Source organism: Typopeltis vanoorti, chromosome 5, assembly GCF_054136105.1.
Source record: "Typopeltis vanoorti isolate ZY-2024b chromosome 5, IOZ_Tvanoo_1.0, whole genome shotgun sequence".
NCBI classification, from domain to species: domain Eukaryota; kingdom Metazoa; phylum Arthropoda; class Arachnida; order Uropygi; family Thelyphonidae; genus Typopeltis; species Typopeltis vanoorti.
In genome coordinates this window covers 17,577,697-17,596,586 of record NC_143553.1, presented here as the reverse complement: position 1 = coordinate 17,596,586, position 18,890 = coordinate 17,577,697, and the positions used below count along the sequence as shown (strand labels likewise).

Genomic DNA, 18,890 nt, shown 5'->3' with positions numbered 1-18,890 from the left:
AGTCCCAGTCAAACTGGGACTTATGGTAAGTCTACATATTAGCATCTTAATAAATCATTTGAATAAACAATAACACCTACCACAGAATTTATAACAAGAACCAAGAACAATATACTGCAATCAAACAAAGTTGGCATGTCATCTTTTAGATCTAGTTACTTGCAGGATAGTTGTTTAACCAAAGATTATTTCTTTATATGTGTGTACGCATGGGCACAAGCACATGTGCACTATTAAAATTTTTTAACAATGCATTATTGTACTTTTTTATTATCTATTTATACATGTACATATATATGTAGGAACCACTGCAAGAAAGGATGGCATAGAAGTGTTTAAGTTTAAAAGGTGGCATAAGCAAGGAAAACCACTTCAGGATGTAATTGATTGTTATAACTCAGTAAATGCTGATTTAAATGTGCTGCCCTTTTGCACCCAGTTCATTCCTATGGAAGTGATAAATCGCCCACATTATCAGACTATTTGCTATCATCCTTCTCTTTTGCCACTTCACAGAGGAGTCTCTGCAATAAATTGGTAAGATTTATGTTTAGTGCATGTTGTTGTTGTTATTATTATTATTTGGTATTAATGGAATTGTGACACTCATCCTGGGAAGGCTTCTAGGTGTTGCTATGTCTGGTATATTTTCCCTTAAATTTTGCGTAATTTTATACTAGCCAGTCCTCTTTATTAATGTGTTCCACTCATAGTTTCTATGCAAAGAATGTACTTTATGTACTCAGTCATATTAAGTTTTACAAATAGATCCCATCCTACAATCCTTTTCACTAATCTTTTTTTTGTAGCTCCCATTCACGTAGGCAACAAATCCCTTTGCACCAAAATCAGTGCTATATATTTAATGCTAGAGGGATAGGGCTGGTTCGAAGTTTAGAGGTACAGGAAGAGAGTGTGTTTCAGATACTGAGTACTCTGGATGTTAGTAAAGCTGTGGGACTGGATGGTATTTCACCACGAGTTTTGAGAGAATGTGCTAGGGAACTGACAGTGCCTTTAACCTGGCTTTTCAATGAAAGTCTGGCTTCGGCAAAGGTGCCCAGGGAATGGAAGGAAGGTAAGATAGTGCCATTGCATAAGGGTGGTAACAGACTGGAAGTGTCTAATTATAGGCCAGTCTGTGTGTCATCAGTAGTTAAGATCTTGGAGAAAGTAGTGAGGGACCGTATACAGCATTGGGCAGATGAGGGTAATGTTATCTATGAGAGTCAACATGGATTTGTGAAAGGGTGCTCTTGTTTTAGCAATATGCTAGCCTTTTATAATAAAGTTACAAGAACATTAGATGAGGGAAAGGCATATACTGCAATTTTCTTAGACTTAGCGAAGGCATTTGACAGGGTGCCACATGATAAGCTGATATTTAAGTTGCAGCACATGGGTCTGGATGTCAGATTGGTCAACTGGATTCAGGATTGGCTGTCTGATAGGTATCAGAGTTATGTATGGTGGAGCAGTTTCAAGGAGGCAGAGGGTTACAAGTGGGGTCCCACAGGGCTCAGTACTAGGACCTATATTGTTTAACCTTTATATCAATGACATTGCCAGTGGATTGCAAGGGGATATTCAGTTGTTTGCAGATGATGCAAAGCTGGGAAGGATTATTAGTAATAGTGCAGATATGGTAGCCCTGCAAGAGGATTTGAATAAGCTAGATAGATGGACAAATGAATGGGGGTGTCAGTTTAATGCAGCAAAATGTAAGGTCTTGAGGTTTGAGAAACATCGATAGGATGCTGCATACTCTATGGGAGGAGTTATACTGGAGGAAGTAGGGGAGACAAGAGATCTCGGGTTGATGATTGATAGAAACCTGAAGTTTAGGGGACATATTGCAAAGGTGGTGAAGGTAACACACAGGATTGCTGCAATTATGAGAAGGACACTGACCTGCAGAGATAAGAGGGTTATCATTCCGTTGTATAAGTCTCTGATCAGACCACACTTGGACTATTGTTCTCAGATTTGGTCCCCAGGATTTGAAGGGGATAAATTAACTGTGGAAAGGATACAAAGACGGATGACAAAGATCGTTTCAGGATAGTTATGAGGATCGGCTGAGGGAATGTGGACTGCAGAGTTTGGTGGATAGATGGAGAGGTGATACGATTGAGACTTTTAAACTGTTAAGAGGTGCTTACAGGGTTGACACTGGGGAGTTCTTTCGCTTGGTTGAACAGCGGGAAGGAGTGATGACAAGAGGCCATCCCTGGAAGTTACGAAAGGAAACTGTGAGCAAGAGGGTAAGGAGTGGTTTCTTTGCGTGGAGGGTGGTTGAACCGTGGAATGCATTGCCTGATGGAGTGGTGGGAGTGAGAACGGTGAATGAGTTTAAAGAGTGGTATGATAGACTTTGTGTTTCTTAAGGGGGACCTCCACTCAATGAGTCTTGACAGACTTTATGTCCTTAGGAAGGACCTCCCACGATGAGTCTTTTGACTCCATGGAGGCCTGAATAATAATAATAATAATAAAAATAATGTGGTCCCACATGCAGGGCCAGAAGAGTCCTAAGGCGTAGTTACCTGTGCTGCTATTTAACTCCAGAACTGGGGGAATCAAGAAGTCAATCTTTGGTTAGTTCATCACACTACCAATATACAATGCAAGGCATGCAAAAAAAGTCATATTTGTAGATTTCGGGACTCAAAAACACACGTGTTGAACAGATTATTTTATTAATTACAAATAAAATAAAACTTGACGTTTCGACCTCTATATCGAGGTCAACATCGGAAGAATACAACTGTATGCAGAACCAAGCTACATGCTCATGCTTTCTATACCAGTAAACTAAATCTACATAGTTAATAAATCTTTTTTCTAGCCTGACCTCTAGTGATAAAAAAAAAAAAAACAAAAAAACAAAAAAAAAATATATATATATATATATATATTTTTATGAAAAAAATTGAATGACTAGAACCGAGATTTAATTAAAAAGGTTTTAATATAAACACACTACTAGTTTCGGCCTGTAACAGCCTTCTTCAGGTGACATTATAAAAGAAAAAACACTAAACATTGAGGGTTAAAAGACTATGAACAACATAGACAGTCTTTATACATAATTAGCATTAAAACGTTGTAGTTGTATTTGAAGCTGTTCTTTCATTTGTTGCATTGTTGGGAGAGTGCGTGCTTGCTGCATCACGTGAACGCCAATACATGATTACAGCTGAATGACTATCTGGGAGGTTGTAGCTTAAGTTGTTATTTAGATGAACAGGATTGAAGATGATTTCTCTCGATTCCACAATTTTTCTCTCTATTTCGTCACTGCAACGGAAGATGTTTGTAGATTTTTCCCAGCAGACTTTGTGACTTTGGTTATCATCATTAGGATTAGCCGAGAAGAGGATATGACTTGATAATGCACTTGCTCGCTGTCTCTTGTAAGTAATGTCTCTCATATGTTCTTCCATACGCATTTCGACAGATTTGTCTGTCTGCCCGAAATAAGGAATATCGCAGTCACATAATATTTTATATACGCCAGGGTATTTGAGTTGATGATGACAAGGTTTTGGGTGGCTAATTAAGGAACGGATCTTTGGAAGTGGAGTGAACAAGGTTCTGATATTGTATTTTTTTAGAACTTTTGCTAATTTATGTGAAACAGTACTTATGTAAGGAATAGATATATTGCTTTTGAATCTATTTGTTTCTTCTGAGTGATGTCTGGGAGGATTAAGAAGGAATTTGTTAATGATTTTCTTGGAATATCCATTAACTTCGAAAGAAGTTTTCAGATGGTTTATTTCTGTAAGCAAATCATTTGGATCATCAAGAAGAGAACGGGCTCTATGTCCCAAGGTGGAAATTATTCCAAGCTTATGAGGAGGGAAATGATGGGATTGACTGTGCAGATATCTGTTGGTATGTGTGGGTTTTCTATATATCGATATTTTTAGTTTACCAGCAGAAGAGCGAGTCAGTTTGACATCAAGAAAAGGCAAGGAATTATCCGTTTCAAGCTCAGCAGTAAACTTAATACTTTGATGTCGGCTATTGAGATGTTCTCCCAGACATCACTCAGAAGAAACAAATAGATTCAAAAGCAATATATCTATTCCTTACATAAGTACTGTTTCACATAAATTAGCAAAAGTTCTAAAAAAATACAATATCAGAACCTTGTTCACTCCACTTCCAAAGATCCGTTCCTTAATTAGCCACCCAAAACCTTGTCATCATCAACTCAAATACCCTGGCGTATGTAAAATATTATGTGACTGCGATACTTATTTCGGGCAGACAGACAAATCTGTCGAAATGCGTATGGAAGAACATATGAGAGACATTACTTACAAGAGACAGCGAGCAAGTGCATTATCAAGTCATATCCTCTTCTCGGCTAATCCTAATGATGATAACCAAAGTCACAAAGTCTGCTGGGAAAAATCTACAAACATCTTCCGTTGCAGTGACGAAATAGAGAGAAAAATTGTGGAATCGAGAGAAATCATCTTCAATCCTGTTCATCTAAATAACAACTTAAGCTACAACCTCCCAGATAGTCATTCAGCTGTAATCATGTATTGGCGTTCACGTGATGCAGCAAGCACGCACTCTCCCAACAATGCAACAAATGAAAGAACAGCTTCAAATACAACTACAACGTTTTAATGCTAATTATGTATAAAGACTGTCTATGTTGTTCATAGTCTTTTAACCCTCAATGTTTAGTGTTTTTTCTTTTATAATGTCACCTGAAGAAGGCTGTTACAGGCCGAAACTAGTAGTGTGTTTATATTAAAACCTTTTTAATTAAATCTCGGTTCTAGTCATTCAATTTTTTTCATAAAACTATGTATGTTAACCGAGTCAATGATCATTCTGTCATATATATATATTATAAATAGATAAATGCAACTACAGTAAACTGTTAGAGTCCTAGTGTATTAATATTCTGGATAGTTACAAAATGATTTCTTTCAGTTGCTATTGAATGTTCTAAACACTTCACCAGGTCACCAGGTTGTCTTCTTGTAGTGGGAATTTTTCTAATGCTAGTTTAGGATGTTATACAGGTTGTAGATGGGTCCTCCACATTCTTGAAATGATGAGGCCATCATTTTTGTTGAGATTTGGGTTGTGTTTGAGCATTTCACAAGACTCTTTAAATTTTCTCTCAAACCAGGTTTTGGTGCGGTGTAGGGACTTGGTATTTTTCCAGTCAATTCTGTGGTATGTTTGGAGTGCATGGTCAGAAAGGCCTGTTTTACCGAAGTGGAGATATTTAATGTGTCGTTTGTGTTCGTCTTGTCTGATTGGGATAGTTTGCCCTGTTTCCCCTATGTATGGTATGTTACATGTGCAGTGTATTTTGTATAAAAGTGCAGTGTATTTTGTATAACATGTGCAGTGTATTTTGTATAAAGATCCTCTTCCACACCTAGCACACCCTGGGTGTGCTAGGTGTGGAAGAGGATCTTTAGAGGAACTGAGTAGGTGTCTTAGCTTATTTGGGGGTTCAAAGGTGGTTTTAATGTTGTATTTGCGAAGTGTTCTGTCTATTTTTTCAGAAATGCCTCTAACATAAGGAATGGCAATAGCATTCTTGAAATCTTTTTTGTTCTTACTGGTATCTTTATGGAGGATCTTGTGAATAGTTTTTTTATTGTATCCATTTTTGATAAATGTTTGGTTGATGATTTTGTATTCTTGGTTTAGAGCCTGTTCATTCGAACAAATAGTTAGGGCTCTGTGTTTAAGGGTGCTTATGACACCTAATTTTTGTGTTGGGTGGTGGTAAGAATTTTTGTGTATGTATTGGCCTGTGTGTGTAGGTTTGCGGTAAACTGAGAAGGAGAGACAGCCAGAGGGAAGATGTGTGACAAGTGTGTCTAGGAAAGGAAGAGAGTCGTTTTTTTCCATTTCAATGGTGAATTGGATACGTTTGTGTTGTTTGTTTAGGTGGCTAAGGAATGTATTTAGAGCTTCGCTGCCGTGGGGCCAAATGGCGAAAATATCGTCGATGTATCTGAGCCAAATTTTGGGCTTTAGACATGCTGTCTCTAGAGCACGTTGCTCAAAGTCTTCCATATAAAAGTTAGCTATTGGGGGAGAAAGTGGTGAGCCCATGGCTGTACCTTCTTTTTGAAGGTAAAAATTGTTTTGCCATACGAAATATCCGGAGCGGAGTACGTGGGCAAAAAGTGCCGTGATGTCATGTGGAAATATGTTCTGTAGGAGCAAGATCGTGTCATTGATTGGGACATTGGTGAAAAGGGAAGTTATGTCAAAGCTGACTAATAAATCTTGGTCGGTGAGTGTAATGTTTTTGATTTTACTGATGAAATGTGTATTTTTTTATGTAGGAAGGGGACTGACCTACCAATTCCTTGAGTGTGGCAGCTAATTTTTTTGCTAAGTGATAATTTGGGCTGTCAATTCCTTCAACGATCGGGCGAAGCGGTGTGCCAGATTTGTGTATTTTTGGTAGGCCATAAATTCTGGGCGCACGGGCATACTGAGGTATTAATTTTTTTGTTGTTTCTTCGGGCCATGTGTGGACGGATTTGATTAATTCAATTGTTTTCTTTTTGTTACGTTTTGTGGGGTTGTAGTTAACCATTTGGTAGGTGTTATGGTCCGATATTAACTGGTTCATTTTTTCAATGTATGTCGTACGGTCTAACAGGACCATGGAATTGCCTTTATCGGCTTTCGTTATTATAATATCTTGGTTATTTTTTAAGGATTTAAGGGCTAGATTTTCAGTTTTGTTTATGTTGGTGTTTAGTTTTTTGTTAGAATTTAGTATACACGATGTTTCCATTCGTATTTTATCAGCCAGAATGGTGGGGAGGGATCTTAAACCTCTCTCTCGATATGATACACGATATCAAGCTTGTTTACTGACCTTGGAGCAGTGGCGTAGTTCAAACCTTTCTTTAGCAGCGAGAGTTCACCTTCGGTGAGAATGTGGTTTGATAGGTTGATAACTGAGCATTGATCCGATGGTGGTTGGTGGCTCCTAACATTGTTTGTGGGCGATTGGTTGCTCCTTATGAAGTCGGTTTGTGGTTGGCTGTTCCTTTCGTAATGGCATCTTAATGGTCTTGTGCTTTTCTGTTGTTGTAGGGCTTGAAATTTCATTATTAGTTTTTCTTTATTTTTCAGTAGTGAGTGCTTGGCCGAGTAGTCAGTGATCTTGTCTAGAATCTCCCAAATTTCTGGAATAACGTAGTCAGATAATTCAAATTTAAGTTGCAGAACTTTGGTTTGGGTGGATGCTAGATTTTTACGTGCCTCGTGGATTTGTTCTCGTAACAAGGCTTTTTCCAACCGGGCATTAGTTTAATGAAGTTTGGAATTATGTTGCTATCTCTACATCGTTTCAAAAAGGCTAGTCGATTCGTTAACAAAGAAACACATATCTTCAGCATACCATAGAGGCTGCACTGCTTGTGGGTCACATCTCCATGGATTATGATGATTCTTTCTTTTAGGGTTACACAGTGATCAGCACTCATATTTGTAGATTTAGGGACTCAAAAACACACGTGTTGAACAGATTATTTTATTAATTACAAATAAAATAAAACTTGACGTTTCGACCTCTATATCGAGGTTATCATCGGAAGAATACAACTGTATGCAGAACCAAGCTACATGCTCATGCTTTCTATACCAGTAAACTAAATCTACGTAGTTAATAAATCTTTTTTCTAGCCTGACCTCTAGTGATAAAAAAAACAACAACAAAAAAAAAATATATATATATATATATATATATTATAAATAGATAAATGCAACTACAATAAACTGTTAGAGTCCTCATGTATTAATATGTGTGTATTAATATGTATTAATATTAATATAATTAAAGGTGTGAAATTTGTGATTAAGACAGGGTATATGTGGAATTTCCGTGCTGGCAAGTATGACAAGCTTAGGAGATTGCTTGGATCAGTGCCATGGCATGTACAACTGCAAGGGCTGGACGTCGATAGAGCATAGGAAGTGATCAAAGAGCATTTACAGGAGGTTATGGCTGATTGTATACCTAAGGTCCGAATAGTGAAACAAGGAGGGGTTAAATGGATGAATAACACCATTAAGCTTGAGCTGCAAAAAACGAAACAACTATGGAGGGAATTTAAAGAAAGGGGTGACCTGCAGGCACACGAACGGTATAAAGTACAGGCTAGAAGGGTAACGAGTGTGTTAAAACAGCAAAAGCAGATTATGAAAGGAAACTAGCTATGCAAGCAAAAGAGAATCCCAAACAGTTCTTTCAATATGCTGCAAGCAAGAAAAAAACTGTACATGGCAAAATGATTTTAAGGAATGACGATGGTAAAGAGTTCACTGAACCAGTCGATATAGTGGAGTTACTGAGCGCGCACTTTGCAAAAGTATATCATCCAGGTGGTGACGTTGAAAAAATGAAGGAACCATTAGTTTATATGGGAATTGTGATGAATGAAGTGGAGGTGAATAGTCTATTACAGAACCTTAATGTGAATACATCTGTGGGATTGGATGGTATACCGGCACGGGTCTTGCATGAAGCGGCTAATGAATTATCAGTGCCCTTGACCATGTTGTTTAATCTGAGTCTCAGGTCTGGCTTAGTCCCGAAGGCGTGGAAAGAGGGGAAAATAGTTCCACTGCATAAAGGAGGATCCAAGACTATGGTTGCAAATTACCGACCGATCAGCATATCAGGAGTCGTTGTCAAGGTCTTGGAGAAAGTAGTCAAGGGAAAAATACAGGAATGGATTGATGAAAATGAGATACTGTACAGAGGACAGCATGGCTTTGTGAAGGGTAGATCATGCCTCAGTAACTTGCTCAAGTTTTATAACAAGGTGACGGCTGAACTGGATAAGGGAAATGGGTTTACAGTGATACTGCTGGACCTGGCAAAGGCGTTTGACAGGATACCACATGGAATTCTAATCCGTAAACTACAACATATGGGAATGGATATAGGGTTGGTGAGATGGATAGCTGGGTGGTTGATGGAGAGATATCAAAGAGTAGTTTATTCAGGAGTGGAGTCCAAAAAACGGCCTGTGACTAGTGGTGTGCCACAGGGTTCTGTTCTTGGACCACTGCTGTTTAATCTGTTCATTAACGATATAGGGAACGATCTAAGTGGGACAGTTCATTTGTTCGCTGATGATGCAAAGTTGGGTAGGGCGATAGTGAATGCAGAAGATGTCAAAGTCTTGCAAGATGACTTAGATAGATTGGAGTTCTGGACTAAGGAGAATGGATGTCAATTTAATGTGACAAAATGTAAGGTTATGCATTTCGGAGTGAAAAGATTAGCAGCAGTATACCACATTGGTGGAACTGTACTCCAAGAGATTGATGAGGCCAGGGACTTGGGAGTGTTCGTGGATAGGGAGATGAAGTTTAGGGGGCACATTGCGAAAGTAGCTAAATCAGCTCATCAACTCACTTGGTTGTTGAAAAATACCTTGACGAGCAGAGAAAAACAAGTTATTGTACCTCTGTACCGAGCCCTGATAAGACCTCATCTCGACTACTGTGCCCAGATTTGGTCACCTCGGTTCCTTCTTGATGGGGAGGAGGTTGAGAGGATCCAGAGGCGAGTGACTAAGATGATAGCAGGTCTATGGAATGCACCATATGAGAACAGGTTGAAGATTTGTGGGTTGCAGAAACTAGTTGATAGGCGAAAAAGGGGAGATATGATTGAGACATTCAAATTGCTAAAAGGATTCTATAGGATTAATTCAGATGATATTTTTGAGATCAGGACTGGTGGTGGGAGAAGTAGGGGACACCCATGGAAGCTAGGCAAGAGCGTGGTTAGCAGGGGTGTTAGAGCTGGGTTGTTTACTTTTAGAGTGGTAAATGAGTGGAATAAGCTGCCAGAGTCTGTTGTGGGTGCTATGACAGTGAGCGAGTTCAAGGCAAGGTATGATAGATACTGTGAGAATGTTGAACAGCTGTGTGAACATGATGTTTAGGGCCTCCCTCGATGAGTCTAAGGACTCCTGGAGTAGTCCATGGTAATAATAATAATAATATTCTGGATAGTTACAAAATGATTTCTTTCAGTTGCTATTGAATGTTCTAAACACTTCACCAGGTCACCAGGTTGTCTTCTTGTAGTGGGAATTTTTCTAATGCTAGTTTAGGATGTTATACAGGTTGTAGATGGGTCCTCCACATTCTTGAAATGGTGAGGCCATCATTTTTGTTGAGATTTGGGTTGTGTGTGAGCATTTCACAAGACTCTTTAAATTTTCTCTCAAACCAGGTTTTGGTGCGGTGTAGGGACTTGGTATTTTTCCAGTCAATTCTGTGGTATGTTTGGAGCGCATGGTCAGAAAAAAAATGCAAAAAAAGTATCTTAAAATTAACTTGAGAGAACCTAACGCTTAGTCAGTCCATATAAATTTCTGACATAACACACCTCTAAAGGCTAAAGTTCTAGAGATAAAATTTGATATGATGTGATGTTCTTGAGAGTAGATGCACGAAGTCTTAGGTTTCAGCATAACAGGTAGTCTTAATTGAAGATAGAGTATGTTTGCTTAGCATCCACAACCTGTATATTGATAACAGCAAACTCATCTCTCTGACTACAACTCCATTCTCCCTCAGTCCTATGCTAGTTTGATAGTGGGTTATACTACTGTTATCCAACCTTTGTTCTTTAACCTGTTCTCTGTATCTCAAAGTTTCTATACTCTGAGAGCCTCTTCTGCAGTTCTGATCATCACTTCTTCCCCAGAATGTACAAGCTCCAGTCAACAAACACTGACACATTATTATTTGTACTGTGGGTGGACTAAGAATTAGATAATCCAGAATTTCTGTTTTCGAAATATTAACACCCGGCCATGACGAGATGTCAAGCTAAATCTGGATACGATTCTGTAATACCCATTGAATAACATGGATAAGAAGTGCAATTTGGTCTCACTATTTCATCCACTTGCCCAGTAGGGAGGTTAAACTTGGGACTTTTTCAAACTACTCCAGTCTTTGAGTAAACATAGTGGTGGACTTGTTCATTAGGCTTTAGGTTGTAAATAAAATTCATCTACCACTTAATAACATTCATAACCATTCATATCTGGTGGGATTCAAGCCCACAGCTTGCATAATAGAGAGTAGATATGCTAATCACATGGTTAATGAGACTATTGTAATATGAAGTCTAGGAAATATGTTTGTTTCATAATTCAAAAGATCAATTCATGCTTCACGGTTTGAAAAATGTTTTGAATTTCAAGGAATAGGAATTTTAATCTCTACATTTTAAATAACTGAAAAAAAAAGTTATTAAAGATCATCATAAGATTTTATTATCAGCATCAATTGGATCATCATGGAGTCATGTCTAAAATGGTCCTCCCCTGATAATTGGGGGCCCATTTTAGACAATACAGTCTGTCATATCACTCCTTAAACCTACCTGTTCATTGTCTGCTCCTTCACCACTATCAAGGAAGGATTTCAAGGTTCAACCATCCTCCATGCAAAAAAGCCATTTCTTACCCTCTCTCATCTTCTTTAGCATCTTCCAGGGATAGCCTCTTGTTTATTCCTTTTTTCTAATATGTGAAAAAGCCTTCCCCCTCCCCTTTCAATCCTGTAAATACCTCTCAGCAGTTTAAATATCTCAATCATGTCACCCCTTTCATTTTCTACCCACCAGACTCTAGTTTACATCTCAGTCTGTCCTCATAACTAACATTGGAGAGTCCTGATATCACTTTGAACTTTACACTGGACAACACACAATTTGCCTATGAAATGAAAATAGCGATTCTTTACTAATTTCGATGTGCTGAACACGAATAAATTACAATAAAATCTGTTGATTGGTTCTTGTTTAGGAGAGAATCAGTCCACATTGCGTACATAGGTATAATTTGGCAACTCTGTATTTCAATCTCCTGACTGCAACATATTGCATCATCCATTCGTACACAACACCCAGGAGCTGTTGCATCATTGGCTGATGCAGTGCAGTTGAGTCATGACATCGCTGTCATAAGATGATGCAATCATTAGTATAAAGTGAAGTCTCATAGGGTGAGCAAGTGTTTGTACAACTTCCTGGACTGCACTCTCATTTGCTCCTGCATCATAAGTACTACATAAGTGATACCTGCAGTGTAAATCCAGCAGTAGTGATGCCTCATACTTGTGTTAATAGTGCGAATAACTTTTGTTGCATTTGCAAGCCAGAAAAAAGCCATCACTCCATCAGTGAAAAAGGCATATCAGCTTTATTTTGAATGTCGTGGAAAAGGCCTGAGCCCCACACATGTGCTGTGGTATGTGTGTTAGAAATCTTCCGAAGTGGCAAGTACAGCAAACATGCAAATGACTGCTACTTCTGCATGGTATAACCTGTTTTGGGAGGCATCATGAGGAAAATGAAGTGGACAGTAGCATACCCAAATATACCATCAGCTTTCTGACCAGTTCCACATGGTGAAGGACTTCCCATTCCCGAACCTCCAAAAGAATTTTCCATCAATTCAGAGGACGGTGAGGACAGAGGCGAACTGATGTGTTCTCTTGAGCCTGCGGTGTCTGATCCATATGTCAGCCATTGTGTGTCATTTGTGCCATACATTCTCACACAAGAAGAACTGATCAATCTTTTTCCCAATCTGGAGCTGTCCAAGGCCAAAGCAGAGTTACTGGGATCACAATTTCTACAATGGATGAATGCCTTTTGAATCAAACATGACCTGCACGAATGACGACTATGGTGGTGCTGCTGCTTCATAATAGAATTCAGCTTCCATCCCTTTCAATTGGACATGCTGTCTACATGAAAGAAACCTACGACAATCTAAAACAGCTGTTGAACTATCTTCAATACAGCAAGTACAACTGGCATCTCTGTGGTGACTTGGTAGTGTCTGTGTTGATGGGTCTGCAGCCTGGATATACAAAGTATTTCTGTTTTTTATGTGGATGGGACAGCCAAGCAAGGACTTTGCACAATGTGAAGAGAGACGGGCCTGTGAGGAAATTTCTAAAAGTCAGAGAGAAGAATGTGCAACACCCCGCACTGGTAGAAATGCACAAAATTCTGCTACTGCCCCTACACATCAAACTCGGTCTGGTAAAAAAAAAAAAAACTTCATAAAAGCCATGGATTGGACTTGATCAACTTTCAAGTACCTGGCTGACAAATTCCCTCAACTCAGCAAAGCAAAAATGAAAGAGGGAGTTTTTGTAGGTCATGAGATCCGAGAGCCCTTCATTGATGAGATGTTCGACATCCTGCTACTGGGCGAAGAGAAAAAAAGGTTGGAAATGTTTTGTGTGGTGTGAACTAACTTCCTCGGAAATATCAGGGCAGAAAACTACAAGGAACTGGTTGAGGACTTGTTGTCTCTGTATCATAAACTCAGCTGCAACACGTCCTTAAAAATACACTTGCTCCATTCCCACTTGGATTTCTTCCTCGACAACTGCGGCATGGTTGGTGATGAGTACGGTGAACATTTTCATCAGGAATTCTAATGATGGAGAAATGATACTAGGGAAAGTTGTCCACTTCCATGTTAGCTGACTATTTTTGGATGCTCACTAAAGATGATCCTGAGCAGCTATACAAGCAACAGGTAAAGTAATGTCAGACTTAGAAGCAGATATTTAACGGTATATGTGATAAGTAAGTATTACTTCTATTATATAAGAAACTATTGTGGATCTCTCACCAACTGTAGCCAATTTTGCATTTTCATTATCATATTCGTGTTTAGCACCTCGAATCTATAAGAAATGGCTAAATTAATCTAGGGGCATGACTTTTGTAAAATTTTGTTGTCCAGTGTTATCAGCCTCTGTACTCCTCAAAGCTTAGTTTATCCACTTCAAAAACAGTTGACCAGATCTGGGCACAGTAATCTAGATTTGATCTGACATGCTTTATATAAAGGAATTGCCACTCTTTTATCTGTATTGGGCGAAGTCCAGCTTAGTATTGCAGCAATCCTCTGGGTTGCCTTCACCACCTTTGCAATATGTGTCCTATGCTTCAGATTTTTATCATCTGTCACCCCCAGGTCTCTTGCCTCATCCATGTCTTCTATTATAGATCCACCAATAAGTACACAGCTTCCTATATGTGGATCCCAAATTTCAAGACTATGTTTAGTGGTATTAAACTGTTATCCCTATTCTACCTTTCCATTTTATTCAAATCCTCTTGAAGAGCCAAAACATATAATATTACTAATAATCTTCCCAAGCTTCATCTGCAAATAACTGAATATCTCCTTGCAACCTAGTGACAGTATCATTGACATAAAGGTTAAAAATGCAGAGGTCTCAATACTGATCCTTTTGGAACTCTCTTGTGACCTTCTTCCTTGATACAGCTTCCTCGTATATAACTTCTGATATCTGTCTGACACCAATTTCTAATCCACTTCACTAAGTGGATTAGAAATACAAAGTAGTTTGTAGTTTATTGCTTGCATTCTGCCACTCTTGTGCATTGGCACTATCTTTTTCTACTTCCACTCACTGGACACTTTCCCAGTAGCTAGTCTTTCATCGAACAGCCAGGTCAATGGAACCGTCAGTTCCTTAGCATATTCCCCCAAAACAGTTTTAGTCCTACTTCCTTATTGAACTCCAGAGTACTTGGAATTTGAAACAGATTCTCCTCATGCACCTCCGATCTTTCAATTCTTCCCATTCCTCCAGAAATAAAACCTACTTTTCCAGGTTGAGATGCCCCAATAATTTGATCATTAAACCGCTCCACTGTATGTTGAAAGTTTTTTTTTCACTTGATTTTAATATAAATTAGAGATGGCAAGATATTATATTCTCAGTTTCATCCTTTATCCAAGTGTAAGCAAACAAAGTTTTCACATGAAAGTCACTTCACGACTGGGTTACTTGTGTACATGTATATAGCCTCTATATATATGACTTATTCTATTCATATAGCCTCTGTATACAAGTAGCCCAGTCATGAAGTGATTTCACACATAAACTTTGTTTGCTTACAGTTGGATAAAGGATGAAACTGAGAATATAATATCTTGGCATCTTTAACTTATGGCTCCACTGTTGTCATCTGCATTGGTTACTTTACCTCCTTTTACATCTAATAGGAACATTCGTCCACAATCATTTGTGGATGAATGCCATACCTCACATTCCTCAAGTGAAAAAGAAATGATTTGATGTTAAGTGGATGACTAATGAAATCAACCAGGAATGGCCAATGAAAGAATTGCTTGGGATTTTCCTTGAATTGTAGAGCTAATCTCTTCTCATATTCCATTTTTGTCTTTACCATGCTAATCACCCTTCTGGCCTGAGTCTTATATTATTTATAACTTCTTTTTTTCACTTGCCATTCCTGGTTGATTTCATTAGTCATCCACTTCACCAAATCATTTCTTCTTTTTTCTTGAGGAATGTTATTTGCCATTGCTGTTAATAAATATTTCTTCACTAGCCTCCATGCACTGCTGATATCTCTCCCTTGCAGTTCTTCCATCTATGGAACGTTCCTAAGCTGATATCTAAGGTGTTTATAGTTGCCTGTCTTATAATTCCACATAAATTCCTTTCTTGTCGAGTCTTGTGCATGTCTATTCAACTTCTAAGTCAAGACTGCATGATCACTCTCACCAGCAGATGGGGAGGAGGCAAGATTGATATCTCAGATATTACAGTTAGCTCCTCTGATGCAAGGACCAAATTTAAAACAATTGAACTCTCTGTCCCTCTCTACTTCCCCTTTTCTCTCTTCTTGTTTGCTGGTCATCACTTATCAGTTAGCATTTTTTTATTAGGATTTGTCATGTTTATATAGTCTTTATGAGATTCTTCGTCTTTTGTACAGGTATCTGCATTTGTGCAATATTTTAATGTTGTTTCACATTAAATGGAAAGATTATCATTGCGTTGTGTGAGATCACCACTTTATTGGTGGTCAGATGTATCTTGAAAAACATGTCATGTTTTTTTTTAAGTGTAGGTCACCTGGTTTTCAAAAGTTTCAATGACTTTTCATGTGTAGGATTGCCACATAAAACAAAGATAAAACTTTATTTTATACATGGTACAGTGAGTTAAGACATTAGTTTCTGTTTCTGATATCACACAAAGAAATTTACTAATATACTTGCCCAAAATAAATTTTGTTGTTGATTTGACCTAATTTCATCACTACCTATTCCATTCATAGGAGCCATATTGCAACTATTTTCTACTTGTCTGGTAGTAACATTTTATTATTTTGAGTTGCAAAGACATCTGCCACTTGATTATGTTATTATTAATGCAGACATCCATAGAGTCACTCATTAAGGGGCACACGCAAAGCTCATTAACCATGCCTTAAACTCATTCAATGTGTTTATATTCATCATGGTTTCAGGCAATGAATTCTACTCACCAACTACTCTCCATTCAAAGAACCTTCTCCTCACTCCTTTGCTCACACACTGGGTGGTCTCTTGTTCTACTCCCACCTCTCCCATTCTGTGAAATATTTCTTCCATGTTAGCCTGGTAACAACCCTTGACTAACTTATGTCTCAATCTATCTCTTTCCTCCTCCTATTCACGAGGTTTTGCAAATTGCATTCCATTAGTCTGCCTTCATACCCATTTCATAGACCAGTTATCACCTTCATGAATCTTCTCTGAACCCTTTCTGACATATCCTCATCATCATGAAAACCAGGTGACCAAATCTGAGCAGAATAATCCATAAGAGACTTGATCAAAGCCATATATAATGGAATCATAACCTGGTATATATTGGTAAAGCCAGTATAGAAAATCTCACATCCAAACACACTGACATAATGGTCAGTTTTGATGTCTACTCAACCCCACTTAAAGACAGTTTAGACCTTATTTTGTCAGTTTTGATGTCTACTCAACCCCACTTAAAGACAGTTTAGACCTTATTTAAGCTAGATTTTCTCCCAATATGTGAGCTCTGTTTCAGTTTATCATGAACTCTGGCTATTTCATTTGGCAAGGAAAATTCTACAAATAAATAGAGGGGTCAGTCATGGGTTTTGTAGTTTCAGCTCTGCCAAACTGCTTCATGGAGACTTTCAAAAAAAGAAAGCCTTAAACTCTACCCCTCATAAACCCACCATTAAGCTATGCTATGTAGAAGCTGTGGTTTCCATTTGGCCACATGGCCTGGATGCTCTCAACATTTTCTTAATATAGCTAAACAGTCAACATTCCAGGATCCAGTTCCCTTAGGAAAAAAACAAAACAAAAACATTCTTCCCTTTGTACACACTCTGATTACATACCAGCCTGATGGATCACTTGGCATTCTCCGTTTACAGAAAATCCACACATACTGGTAGATACATTCACCGACAGTCACACCACTCCACCTCTCAAAAATATGGGATTATTAAAGCCCTATATAACAGGGCAAAAATAATCAGTTCTGATAAGTGCCCTAATTATTGAACTTGACCACATTCTCAACATTTTCTTACCAGTGGCAAAAATCCCTAGCAAATCCAAATAATATTATAATCCCATAACTGCAACCCCCACCCCTACAGAACAGACTACACAAAATCTATTACCAATCCATATATTCAGGGACTATCCAGAAAATTGGCAAAAATCCAAAAGAAATACAACCTTACAAGTTTTTTTTATGGAAAACCATCCGAAAAAGGTGTTGGTCAACTTAAAACACTTGTACCATGGGCACTAGTAACTTAAAGACCACACAAAAAAATCGGCATCCCGTATCTGCTCTGCCAAAGACCAACTACATTTCTAATCCTGCCAGGTTGTTTACCAGGTTCCTCTTAGTTGCAAACTGTCCCACTTTGACCTAACAGGCAGAATAGTCAATATCAGAACTTCTGAACACATGGACTATATCTGGTTTCACCATTATACCACTCTGGACTTGATGACTATGCCTCAGCCCTGATAAACTTTCTAAACCTCAACAAATTTGGATGCATGAAAATGCCTCAAATTTTGGAAACACTTATCCTCAGATCTTCAGCCCAACAGCTAAGACCATCCAGTTTGGCCCATTATAAGGTACCATTTAAGACTAAGCCCAATGTTGGTTGCCTTTCTTCAGCCTCATTTACCCAGTGTTAGTGCCTGCATACACATATCATTTCTCTGATTCCTGATGATGGCAATTTGACTTTGCCAAATATTGGAAGTGTTAAAGTTATTGTAATTAATATTCAGTATATATTGCAATTCCTCAAAAATAATAGTGTTGAATCATAACTTCTTCATTTCGCACATCAAGATTTTTTGTATCAGTGCCATAATCTGATGTGAAGACTTCACAGCATGTTGAATATGGCTCTTGAACTTCAGCTCCTTCTCCACCACCACTTCCTGATCTCTTACCTCCTCTATTTCCTTCCATTTCCCTGCTGGATGTATATACTGTGCATCCCATTGCTGCTTAAATTTTAGAATCTTACTTCGCACCATTGAACTGATAGTTTCACTTATATGTCCACTCTATTCAAGTCCTGTAAGGCTGCAACATCTGCTTGGCCCATCATTGTTTTCTCCAATTTTGCATTATCTGCAAACAGTTGTATATCTCCAGTTAAAACAATCCCAATATCATTAATATAACTGTTGAACAACAATGACCGAAAAGAGACCCTTGGGACACACCATTAAGTGACTTTCCCTCTTCTGGGATACAGCACTCTCATATACAACTTGCTGATACCTATCTGACAACCAGTCACCCATCCAAGTTACTAGTCTGTTATCCTGTCCCATCTCTTTCAATCAAAAGCCTTTGCAAAATCTAAACATACCATTATATATGCATCTCCCCTGTCCATCACCTTGTTATACATATACTAACAACTGAATTAGAAATTTTTATTTAATACT

The 18,890-nt window shown here is 38.3% G+C and overlaps 1 protein-coding gene across 2 annotated transcripts in view; it reads left to right on the top strand.

Moving 5' to 3' along the window:
- LOC150106251 (mitochondrial 10-formyltetrahydrofolate dehydrogenase) overlaps positions 1 to 18,890 on the top strand; it is a 654,974-nt gene that overhangs the window by 24,460 nt on the left and 611,624 nt on the right. For both annotated transcript variants that reach the window (XM_090392273.1, XM_090392274.1), the window contains exon 3: positions 303 to 537. In XM_090392273.1, the coding sequence (XP_090248399.1) occupies positions 303 to 537 (235 nt within the window). The remainder of the gene's footprint in view (positions 1 to 302; positions 538 to 18,890) is intronic.